A 12,030-nucleotide genomic window follows, 5' to 3' on the forward strand; every position below is an offset into this window, starting at 1 on the left:
AGCTGCACCCGCGATGCTTTCAGCCCGCGGGAGAGCCGATCCCCGCGTTCGAGCGGCGGCTCGGCCTGGCAGGTGACGGGTGGACGGGTTGCGGGGGAGGGATCGGGGGTGGTAGGAAGTCGCAGCAGCCGTCCCCCACCCTCTCTCCGCCCCGCGTCTCCTTTCCCCTCCGGCCGGAGGTTCTCCGAGCCGCGGTCTGGCCCGTCTCCAGGTCAACGGCTCCCCGACGCAGCAGGCCCGTCGGGCTCGGCCGTTCGGCACCAGGAACCGCTTCGGGGGGAAGCGGCCGCCGCCCCCGCCACTTCCTCCAGGGCCCCGCGAGGAGAGCCGCCGTTCCCGCCGCGGCCGGATCAGGAGCCCAGAACGAAGGGTGAGGTGAGGCGGGGGCCTGGTGGCAACGGCTGCGGTGGGACCAAGCGGCCGCCGCTGCCCTGGGAAGAGGAGGTGGAGGACGAGGAGAAGGAGGAGGAAAGCAGGCCATCCTCGCCCTCTCCGGCTCCACCTACCTCTCCTCTGATTGGCTGAGGCCCTCGCTAATGAGCGCCTCTCGTCTGGGATTGGCTGGAGGGTGCTGCCTATCACACTTGCCCCGTGGGAGTCCGGGTTGCTGAGGGACGCTCCGCTGCAGGCTCGAGTTGGGGAGGGGTTGGGGGCCCTGAGGCCGACCGACTCACCCCTTCTTTTAGGTGGCTGCCCCTGCCCCTGCCTCTGCCCCGAAGGGGACCAGTAGCAGACCAAGGTGGGCTTGGCAGGGAGTGGAAGGAGAATCTGGAGCCTATGGGGCGAAACTTGAACTACGGCCATAGTAACTGAGTGGGGGTTAGTGGATAAGGAAGAAGATTTAGAGGCAAGTCCAACCCCGTGTGATAGAAAGGCCTAGATTTCTCTTGTTAGATGGATGGGACGTCATGCCGAATTTTCGTAACTTAATTTTGGGGGGAATTTCATTTTCTAGGCCTGTTATCTGTCAAAACCCACGTGGAGAATCTGTAGTCTATTGGGGGCAGCAATGGTAGAATACCAGGAAGTATCCAGGCTTCAAAGAGGCAACCTAATTTAAATATTCAACCCTTGCTTTTGAAGGGTATCTCCCAGGGGGAAAAAAGTAATTAAAGGATAATAGTTCATGCCTTTTAAAAAAAATTAGAAAAAAGTTAAACTATGCTTAAATCTTATGATTAAATGATGAATCATACACGAAAATGTCTTTGTAGTATTCAAATTATTACTATTAGTAATAATTTTAGAATAGCTTGATCCCGGGAATAATTTAGTTTTTTTCAGTTATTTAGAAGAAAATAGTATTCAAGGCTCTCTGTTCCTTGTTTAGTGGTAGGTTATGTCCTGATTTGAAAAATTAAAAAATAGATAGCTTTTACAGCTGTTAACTTCCATGTTAGTTACCTGTTTGCCCCATTTCATATCTTAGTTCCTTTTTATGCTCTTAAAGTTAAGCGGCATGAGATTTTTTATAAGTATTAGAATATATAAATATCATTTGAGCATTTCCAGCCTGTTCTTTCAAGCACTTGCCTTAAATGTGTGGGTTTTTCTTACCTTTGGTGAGTAGTCATTTACTTCAGAAATTCCCATTATATCATGTGGTGAGGAAACTACATTGGATTAGAAATCAGAAGACGTGGGTTCTGATTTGAATTTAGACTGAAACTATGGCCCTGGGCAAGCTACGTGATCTCTGGCCTCAGTTTTCTCTTCTCCTAAATGAGTAGGTGAGAAGTAAGGTTTCTTACAGCTGAATCAAATATTCTGCGATGATTAGGAAATCCAAGTCCAAGCTGGAAACCAAGTAGTTGGTATTCTATATGTAGTCTAAGAGCTGTTATATGTACCTGTGCCTGACCAAAGAATAGAGGTTGTTTCCCGTACAAAGTACCCGGTTCTTGCCCTTAAATAGCTTCTCAGGGTGCAAGGGTTAAGACTTGCTACACTGATCAGATATCTAGGACTGAGTGCTCTTTGTGAACAGTGGAAGGAACTTGTTGCCAAAGGAATGGAGAAGTGCAGCTAAGAATTCGTATTTGTTACTTTATGTGGGACTCAATTACCATGTTGGGAATGTTTGACTAGTAACAATATCTAAAACCTAGCAGTGTATGATGCTCTTAAAGTTTTTCAAGCCACATTGTCAGCTCTTATTTGTGGACTTAAGTATTTTTTTTAAATTAATAAGTTTTTATAGGAGTTGATGTAGACTAAATTACCAGAAATTGTATTTAATACCATGTTCTGTTCTTCCCAGCCTTAAATCACTTCCTAGAAGTAAACGAGGTAGATTAATACTTTTGGATCATCCTGGAACTGTTAAATGTAAATGCAGTCATCTTCTTTTTCTCCTTATTTCAATCTACATTTTACACTACTGCTTATACAGTCTTCCTAATGAATTCATCTGCTTCAAAATGTTTAATGGCTCTTTATTGCCTACTGAATAAAATATAAATTTCATATCCTGGCATTCAAGGCCTTCCATTATTGGGAACTAACTTATCTTTCTCCTCTTATCTCTTGATATTCTCCTTCATATACTCTTATGTTTAACCAAACTGCAATGTAATGTCATTCATTCTTGACCTCCCTTTTTTTGTTTTTTGCCTTTGTCCACCCTGTTCCTTTGCTTTCATCCTCTTCCTCCAACTTTTACCTGTTGAAATTCTTTACTTCCTTCAAGATCCAGTTTTGGCGATACTCATTATAGCCTTCTTACTTCTCTGTCTCCCAGCTCCCAAACTGAAAGTGATCTATTCTAAAATTTCTTATAGTATTTTGTCTGTACATCTTCACACTTACCACGTTATGCCTTGTATTATAGTTGTGTTTGTACATACCTTATTACCCGCATTTGATTACAAGCTCTTTGAAGGGCAAGGACTCTGTTTTATTTAATCTTTGTATCCCTAGCACCTTGTTAATAGGGCTTAATAAATGTTTGTAGAATTGAATGCAACAGGATTACAACAGTTTTATTTAATTAGACAAACGGTTTCCTTAAAATAGAAATTTTTTAAAATGTGTAAAATAAAAAAATTCCCATTGACTTGAATTTTAATTGGCTTCACAGGAGAAACAAATGTGGCTATAAGCCAGAAATTTTTCTTGCTGCCTAATCAAAATATCCTCTCATTGACAGGTTTCAGCAAGGCTCACCACAAGTCAGACATTAGAAAAATGTCCATTGGGTAGGGAAAGGTTGGGGTTTAAGATGAAGAGCCATCAGATACTCTAACTTAATACCTTAGACTGCAGCCGTCTCTGTGGAAGTAGCAGTTTTCTATGAGATTTCTTCATATTGTCATTGTACAGGTAGCAGATCTTTCTTTTTGATTTTGGGGAAATAACCTCTCCAGGCAGAGTGGGTAGGAAATAATTGACAGAATTATAGCAATATCTGGTATGGGAAATATTTTACATTTTAGGACTTTGCTTTTTGAAATCTACTTAAATATACTGTTTGATAATCGACAGGTGTTTTTAGCTATTCCTAATTTGGTATGCTAATTGTGTTTTTTAAGCTCTTAGATTCATTTAAATTACTTAGTAATAGTAACTCAGATTAATAGAGTACTCTGAGGTTTACAAAGTATTTTCCTGATAACCCTGTGAGGTAGGTAATACAAGTATTATTAACTCCATTTACAGATGGGGAAACTAAAGCTGAGATTGTGATTTATTGCTAGTAAATATTTGAGATAAGACTCAAATGTTTAAACTGTCTTGCAACAGTTTTTTGGCATGTAAAGTCAGGAAATGTACATCAAAAGATCTAGTTCTTTATTCCTTAAAATTTTTAAAAATATACTTCATTCAGCAAGTCTTTTGTGGCAAAGACTCTGCCCTGGATGAGATATAAAGTTTATATGAGATGAGTCCCTGCATTCAGGGAGCTTATAGTCTAATGGGAGATAATGTATAACATTGCAACTAATATATGTAATATTGGCACAATACTTGACATATAATGTTTAATTTGCTCCATCTATTTCTTTTTAAGTATATTGGAGAGTTGCAAAACAAAGCACTCTATGAGTTCATAGGTGAAAACTATTTCTGACTGGAAGGGTGTGAATTGGGGAAGGCTTTGTAGAGGAGATGGTATCTGAGGTGGCTTGAAAGGGTTAGTAGGCATTCAGCAAGCTTAGAGAATGAGACAGAAGACACTGCAAGTATAGGGAACAGCCTGAGCAGAGGTATTAGGGAAGCTTGAAGGCCCAGGGCATACAGGGTTTAGGAGCAGAAAGTATTTTTGTTTGGTTGGAGTGTAGAGTGAGTGAGGGAAGTAATATGATATAAGGTTTGGAAAGGTTTTGTGGTATAATATTTAATAACTTGTATGCCAGTCAGAGGAGTATAAACTTGGCTTGCTGTTGCCCAGCAAGTACTGAAGTTTTTGAGCCAAGTAGTGATATGCCCACATCCATGTGTAAGGAAGATTATTTTGTCATCAGTAAAGAGAATGGACTGAACAGGAAGAGATTAAAGATAGGAAACATGTTGGGAAGCTAATATAATAACCCAAACAGATGGTAATAAAGTAATAAAGGCCTGTATTGGGGTCCTTGAAAAAAAAATATATATATATATATGGGGAGAGAGAGAGAGAGAGAGAGAGAGAGAGAGAGAGAGAGAGAGAAGAAGGGATGGGTGTGGAAGATACCCTAGACATAAAATTGACGGGATTGGTAATGGGAGAGAAGAATGAAATATATTGTCAAAACATGAGGTGTGTATATGTGTGTATATTATATATAATGCACCCCATGTCACCATTTTGGTTATATATGTATATGTCTGTGTCTGTGTATATACGTGTATATATATACACACATATATATTTGTATTTATATATTATGTACATATATGTATATATACGTGCATACATACATATATATACACATACACATGCGCACGCACACACACATATATAAATAGTGAAGTCAGAGGGAGGAGCAGATTTAGGACAAAGGATAATAAGCTTGGACTGAGTATCAACAAGATTTTCAAGAATTTTAGCAGTAAAGAATAAGAAAGATGAGGTGATAACTAATGGTTTTGAGGGGTAAAAGTTTTTATGTACTTTTAAGAATTGGGAAGATCTGAGCATTTTTTTTATTTTTGTTTTTGTTTGTTTTTTAGCAGATGAGAAGAAGCCATTGATGAAGGAAAGGTTGAAGGCTCATGAAGGGGGAGGGGGGAATGGATACAGGAACAAGAACCTGGAGAGGTGGGGAGGGAATAGAATCAAAGGGGTTGGTAGAGAGATTAATCTTAGGGAGGAGAAGTAAAGATACCTTGTCTTCTGCTGCCAGAGGGAAGGAGGAAAGGGTGCTGATGCCAAGGTATAAGAATGAAATGGGGGCGGGGGTGAAGAATCTCTAGTCTTTTGGCTTTAATATCTTCCCAGGGAAGTGAATAGCTGTGTCATCTGTTGTCAGGGTGGAGGGTGGTAGTGTGGTTGGGTGCAAAAGGAGAAGAAAACAAGGTTTTCTAGTCCAACTTAAATGAAAAATGAAGCAACCTGTAACCTATGATTAACACATTGAATTTTTTTTTGTGTATCGGTTGAACAGGAAGCCAGGATATCACAGCATGGATCAGTCTAGGTCTAGTTCAGGTGGAGGTAGTGAACAGGCCTCTTCTCAAGACCACCGTCACAGTGAAGATGAGCGAAGATGGCAGCAAGAGCGCCTCAGCAGGGAAGAGGCCTATTACCAGTTCATTAATGAACTCAATGATGAAGATTATAGGTTAATGAGAGACCACAATCTCCTAGGCACCCCTGGTAAGAGATGTATAGCAGGAGAGAAATATTTTGGCATTTAAGGAGACAATTCAGAAGCATAGCAAGTGAGGAGTTCTGTTCAGAGAATCAGTGTACTGATTTCTGCCTTAACGTTAACAAGTAAAAAAACTGAACAAACCTGGAATACTCCTTTATGTTGGTGTAGGATAGAAAGCAGGAAATAATTCTGCTACACAAGCAACCTAACTAACTAAACAGGTTGATGATACATAAGGACATCTGTCCCATAAGATGTTCTAGAGAGAGGTGGAGACATATATTTATATGTACACACACAGACATACAAACATTTAAGCAAAGTTTTCATGAATAAAATTACAGACGTTATTCAAAACAAGAGTCTACATATCTTTAGGCATAACTACTTAATCATTTGATTTACTATGTCTCATAAGAAGCCAGTGTACTCTGTAGATCTAATTTGATCATTGGATTATATATGATAAGATTTATTAAATGAAGTTCAAAAAGATTTTGGGAATAAATAATAGTTGATGTTTCCAGAAGCATTCCTTCCTTGATTTCTACATCAAGTTGAGGAAATCCACAGAATCGTACTCCAAGGTTTATCAATGTAGGGCAGCTTGCTAGGAGATCAGGGGATAAATTTAATTTGAATAAAAACATTATTTAAAAAAAGAAAGTATTTGGATTTTCTGGTGACTGTATAGAATGTGTTACTAGAAGTTTAAAATTCCTAGTTATTTACTCTTTGGGCCCAACATTTATATGGCTTTCACTTTCCTTTAGCATCTCCAAAACAATGAACATTTAAATTCATTCTGTTATAGTATGCCAAAGATTTGTTCCCCTGTAAAACTGAGCAATTAAAGGCTGACCTTAAAGTTTCCATTTTCTAATTGCTTTTAGGAGAAATAACATCAGAAGAGCTACAGCAGCGATTAGATGGAGCCAAGGAGCATCTAGCATCCCAGCCTGACCTGGAGAATAGACAGACTGAGGGAGGAACTTTGGGAGGTACTGTGAGCACTTTTTCTTTACCTCCACAAGTACTAGATTTTATCTGAGCGTATAGGACAGTGAAATATATTAGTTGTTTGACAGTCTAGTCTTACATATTCAATTTTTGATTTGATACAAAATTGGATTCATTATTAAGACTAGCTTCACTCTAAGAATGTGTAACTTGCCTACCAAAAAGATATAACTAAACTTAACTTCTAATTGTTTATCAGTAGAGAATGGAATGACTTAATGTCTAGATGCTTGATGAAATTTCCATGTATGAACATACACATGGACACACTTCTCTCTTATTACTGCCACTTATAAGCTTTATTCTTAGACTTCTTGCCTTAGTAATGAAGTAGTAAAAATATCCTAGAATTGTCATGAACTGCAAAAATTGGATGTGGAAGAGGAATAGATGTTAACTGTATATGGTAAAGTTAATTTTTTTTAAACTGTTCTCCTTGATAGCATTTTACATGTTTGGAAAACACAATAAAAGACACCTGGTTAGACATGCTGTGCCTACAGTCATACCATGTGTTTGAGTTATCAAATAAGGAAGTGATTTTAAATCATCAGTGTTTATTTTAAATGCCTTTTTAATTGATGAACTTTCTAAAGCTCATTGGCCAAAAAAAAAAAACATTAACCCATTTGCTTCCTCATACTCACATCTATGTTAAGTTTAATTATGTTTTTACATATAATAAAAAAGAAGCAGCTTTTAAAAGACCATGAAACCAGTGATCTGATTATGTTTTAATGAAAGAGAATTCATCATACATCACATGTTGTGATCTCATAGAGACCTTTCTTGAAGGTTATCCAAAAGCCTTCATTTTAAATACGAAGACCCTTATGTTACTGATGATAAGGCATTTCATCACTGTATCACCCATTCTTTAATTATGAGTAAATATACTAATACTAAATAGATACAATGAAGATCTGTATTCCTATCCATTTAAAAATTTACCCTCATTATCTAATTAGCAGTTTTACTCTCTAAAATAATCTTCTTTAACAAGACAGGTCATGGTCATATGGTGAAACTATAGTCATCTCACCAGTTTTTAATGGTTATTAGTTAATGGAAGAATTTTGTGGATAGAATGATATTTTGTAACTTGATTTGTTAAAGCTATGGTTTCCTAAAAAAGCCTACTTGTAGTGTGACTTTTTACTCTTTTAGAATTTACTAATTTAGTAGTTAACAGTAGAAAATATTAGGAGTTGTACAGACAGGCAGTACACAGCTCTCACAGCATTTATTTGTTCAGTGCATCAGTGTCAGGTGATCAGTTCTTTACAGGCAGTTGTCTTTAGAACTCCTATCCTGAGCTCCAAACTTTTTGGAAGTTCCTGAATAATAAGGTACAGTTCTTGAAGTTCCAGATTTAGAGTAGATCTTTATTTGGCTCTAGGGGTTGATGGTTCTGATCTTAGCTTTGGCAAAAATAATTTTGTATACATTGTTTCTTCTTGCAGTGAGGGTAAGATAATCTTAAAAGCCTTTACATTTTAAAATATAATAATGGTTCCTATTTACTAAGTGCTTTATGGTTATAAAACATTAATTCATAAAGTTTTGATAGATCACGAGAGCTAGGAGGGATCTCAGAGATCATCTTCTACTCTCCTCATTGTACAGATGAGGTAACTTCAGATTCAGAGATGAAATGACTTTCTTAAGGTCACACAAGCTAGTGAGATTGTGACAGTACTTGAATTCAGGTCCTCCTACAGCTAGTTCAAAGCTCTTTCCACTGCATCATGGTGCCTTTTGTTAATATTACTTGTCCTGATGTTTGTTCTAATGAGGATTTATCTGCTGTGATCATATAGACTTGATTTTAAGTTTTGTGATGTTGTGGTAGTCCTAAGATTTTGAAATGTAATCAAACTAATTCTGTTAATTTGACTAACTTTGTTGTTTTTCTTAAGCTTCCTATGAAAAATAGTGTATATATAAATCAATTTTTAAAATGTATTTAAATCCATTTTTTTCCACGTTTCCTAGATGCAGAGATACCCAGGGACAGTTCAAATGGAGACTCTCTGTTAGAGTGGCTAAACACTTTCCGTCGGACAGGCAATGCAACTAGAAGTGGGCAGAGTGGGAACCAAACTTGGAGAGCTGTGAGTCGAACAAATCCGAATAGTGGAGAATTTCGGTTTAGTCTGGAAATTAATATAAATCATGAAAACAATGGATTTGAAGCTCCTAATGATGAATATGCAAGTGTTTCTCATTCTCATGCCAGCAGAAATCATCCTGGAAACGGACACCAAAGAGAAGTTAGTCCCGTGGCCAGGAGAACAAGGAGCCAGACCTCAGTGACTCTGAATGGTGACAGTCTCAGGGTCCCAAGGACTAGAATGGCAAGAAGTTCAAGGAGGCGGAATTCAGTAGAAATGTCTTTTTCTATGTTGGGAAGGGTGAGGAGCAGAAATAGGGGGTCAGTGAGCGTTACTAGAGCAAATTCTGTAAATGATAATCTGAGTGGTCATGCAAACCCCCGTGGCACTAGTGAATATAACATTAGAGAAGGGCTAGGTGCATCTTCACAGCTCCAGGGAAACAGGCGTAGAACTCCTGTTCCCACAAGGAGTGCAAGCCAAAGACAAGAACCAGCAAACTTAGAGTCTGCTGTAAATAGTCGAAGCCGCTCACCAGTTCAAAGACAGAGTGATGCCATGGATTCTGAAGAACATAATTCACATAGGGAAAATAGACCTTCACAACAAACCTTTAGAAGGTCAGTTAGGAGAAGGCATGTAGCTCATGTCTATTTAGAGCCAGCTGGGGAACACAGAGGTACAGCCCACACCCCACTGTCCAATTCAGGACTACTGTCAAGAATTACAGTGGAAGGGGAAGAATCCATTAGGCCCACAGCTGCTGTGAGGCGACATCCAACTATCACACTAGACCTTCAGGTTCGAAGGATTCGTCCTGGAGAAAATAGAGATCGGGATAGTATTGCAAATAGAACTCGTTCTAGAGTAGGGTTGGCAGAAAACACAGTCACCTTTGAGAGCAATAGTGGAGGCTTTCGCCGAACCATTTCTCGCTCAGAACGTGCTGGCATTCGAACCTATGTCAGTACCATAAGGATTCCACTCCGTAGGATTTCAGAGAATGGACTTGGTGAGCCATCATCAGTGGCTTTACGGTCAATTTTAAGGCAAATCATGACTGGATTTGGGGAACTGAGTTCTCTAATGGAAACTGAATCTGAGTCTGAATTTCAGAGGAGTGGGCAACATTTGAGAGAGATGCATTCAGAGGTGAGTAACTCACATGCAGTTGATGGCAGTCAACAAAATGAAGTCTCTTTTCAAGAGAGGCAGGCCCAAGAAGGCAACATTGAAATGAGTGGTGAAAATGAGAGGACCCAATCTAATAACCACAACAATGAAAACAGAGAGAACCGGCAGTCTCAAGATGCAAACAATTTAGTTGAAAGTGGGACGCTACCTATTCTTCGTCTTGCCCATTTCTTTTTATTAAATGAGGATGATGATGATGAGCACTTTAGAGGCTTAACCAAAGAGCAGATTGACAATCTTTCTACACGGAATTTTGGAGATATTGAGAGTGAACTAAGTAAAACCTGTAGTGTTTGTATCAATGAATATGTAACAGGAAACAAGCTCAGGCAGTTACCTTGCATGCATGAGTTTCATATTCATTGTATTGATCGGTGGCTATCTGAGAACTGTACTTGTCCTATTTGTCGGCAGCCTGTTTTAGGATCCAATATAGCAGACAATGGATAAAATAATGAAGCTTGCTTTAATAATTATATTTTATCATAGCTTAGTATGTGTTTAAGCATTCATTTTTTTAGCCTATTTGTGATGAGCCAACTGGGATAAATAATAATTTAGATAATGGTTTGGGCTATTTTCTTGAAAAAAATAAAACAAAAAAACTTGTTTGAAGAGGTAGGAAATTTGCATAAATTTTAAAATGCAAATGATAAATTACTTTACAAAGTTTAGAACAATTAATATTGCTAGAACCAAATAATCTTTAATATGTTTTTATTTTGTTATGCTAAGCACTTTCATATATGTAGAATACAGTAGGATAAAATCAATTTGCTTATTGTTAACAGTGCAACAGACTTTATTTAGGATTCAAATTTTCACAGACTCAGTACTGTGTCAAGAAATTGGTGTCTAAATAGTCACTCATTAGCTTTTTGTTCTAAGAACAATTTCTTTTCATAAAAGAATCTTTTGCTGGATGTTTGCTAAAAGTATTTAAGTTACTTGAATTGTCCAATTTAATATGCAGTATACTATACATACATATATATCTATTTTTAAGATTGAAATGTCCAGTCTGAAAACTACCAGTTTGGTTCTATTTAAACTTTTTGGAAATTTTTGCATGTGGTTTTACACAATGCTTAATGTTGAAAAGTTCATCTTGGAAAGTGGGTGGATTAAGGTGACATTAAAATATATATACAGTTCAGTATGATGTTTCTGACAATCTGACTCTCAGTAGGCAGCAAGCAATCTATTATAGCAAACAAGTATTTCTTTATAGTATGTTTGAACCTGAAATAGATATGAATTCAGAAAGGGAACATGAAAATTTTAGGATATCTAGATTACTTTAACTTTGGTTCAACTTGTTTTTTACTTTACTATTTTGAAAACGCAAAGACTTCTCTTGAATTATAAAATAATGTATACAATATGCACGGTTTCTCAAACTTATATAAAAGGTTTTTTGGAAAGGATACCATTTCTGTACTGAATAAAATGTATAGATAATATAGTGAGTTCTCTTTCAGGCATAATAAAATAACTATAATAAACAAAATGTAGACTTTATATGAACACCAAAAGTCATGTATTTAAAAAAAACCTTTCTATTTCTACAATAAACATTAATGCAAAGGTTGTGTGTAATATTTTTGTAATCATACAATCTCAGAGTTGGAAGGAGTCTTGGGGGCCCATATAACTCATACTTGGATGAGAATTTTTCTGTGATATCTCTAGAAAGCAATTGTCCAGCCTGTGAAGATCTCTAGTGATATCTACCTCACTGTATCTGAGGCAGTTCATTTTACTTTTTGACACCTCTTAGTTTTCTTAAGTTTTTTTTCCTTATTATATATTATATAGGCTTGGGTAATTTAGAGCTGAAATGGGAACTTAGAGATCACCAATTCACGCCTTTCCCAAATCATGAATTGTACTTCCAAAATTCCTTA

General features: G+C 37.7%; 1 protein-coding gene across 6 annotated transcripts; it reads left to right on the plus strand.

Annotated features, from left to right (window-relative positions):
• Window positions 1-287: 287 nt before the first annotated feature.
• Window positions 288-11,710, plus strand: RNF6 (ring finger protein 6). Of its 6 annotated transcripts, none has more exons than XM_020997185.2 (4): window positions 288-370; window positions 5,586-5,797; window positions 6,689-6,796; window positions 8,811-11,710. In XM_020997185.2, exons 2-4 carry the CDS (start codon window positions 5,605-5,607, stop codon window positions 10,571-10,573), a joined length of 2,064 nt encoding a protein of 687 aa, XP_020852844.1. In that variant the 5' UTR covers window positions 288-370; window positions 5,586-5,604; the 3' UTR covers window positions 10,574-11,710. The 6 variants fall into 6 exon arrangements, with proteins under 6 accessions (XP_020852844.1, XP_020852840.1, XP_078003199.1 ...); XM_020997181.2 differs by having other exon boundaries at window positions 297-375; XM_078147073.1 differs by having other exon boundaries at window positions 352-370; window positions 687-5,797.
• Window positions 11,711-12,030: the final 320 nt, after the last annotated feature.

The sequence above is a fragment of the Phascolarctos cinereus genome, unplaced genomic scaffold, assembly GCF_003287225.1.
Source record: "Phascolarctos cinereus isolate Bilbo 61053 unplaced genomic scaffold, phaCin_HiC Scaffold_726;HRSCAF=1367, whole genome shotgun sequence".
Classification (NCBI taxonomy): domain Eukaryota; kingdom Metazoa; phylum Chordata; class Mammalia; order Diprotodontia; family Phascolarctidae; genus Phascolarctos; species Phascolarctos cinereus.

What these genes read in the sequence shown, in the direction of transcription:
- RNF6 (XM_020997185.2), top strand. Translation starts at nt 5,605, where the DNA reads ATGGATCAGTCTAGGTCTAGTTCAGGTGGAGGTAGTGAACAGGCCTCT. An exon ending in CAATCTCCTAGGCACCCCTG is followed by an intron (nt 5,798 to 6,688) that starts GTAAGAGATGTA and finishes AATTGCTTTTAG; the next exon opens with GAGAAATAACATCAGAAGAG. An exon ending in TGAGGGAGGAACTTTGGGAG is followed by an intron (nt 6,797 to 8,810) that starts GTACTGTGAGCA and finishes CACGTTTCCTAG; the next exon opens with ATGCAGAGATACCCAGGGAC.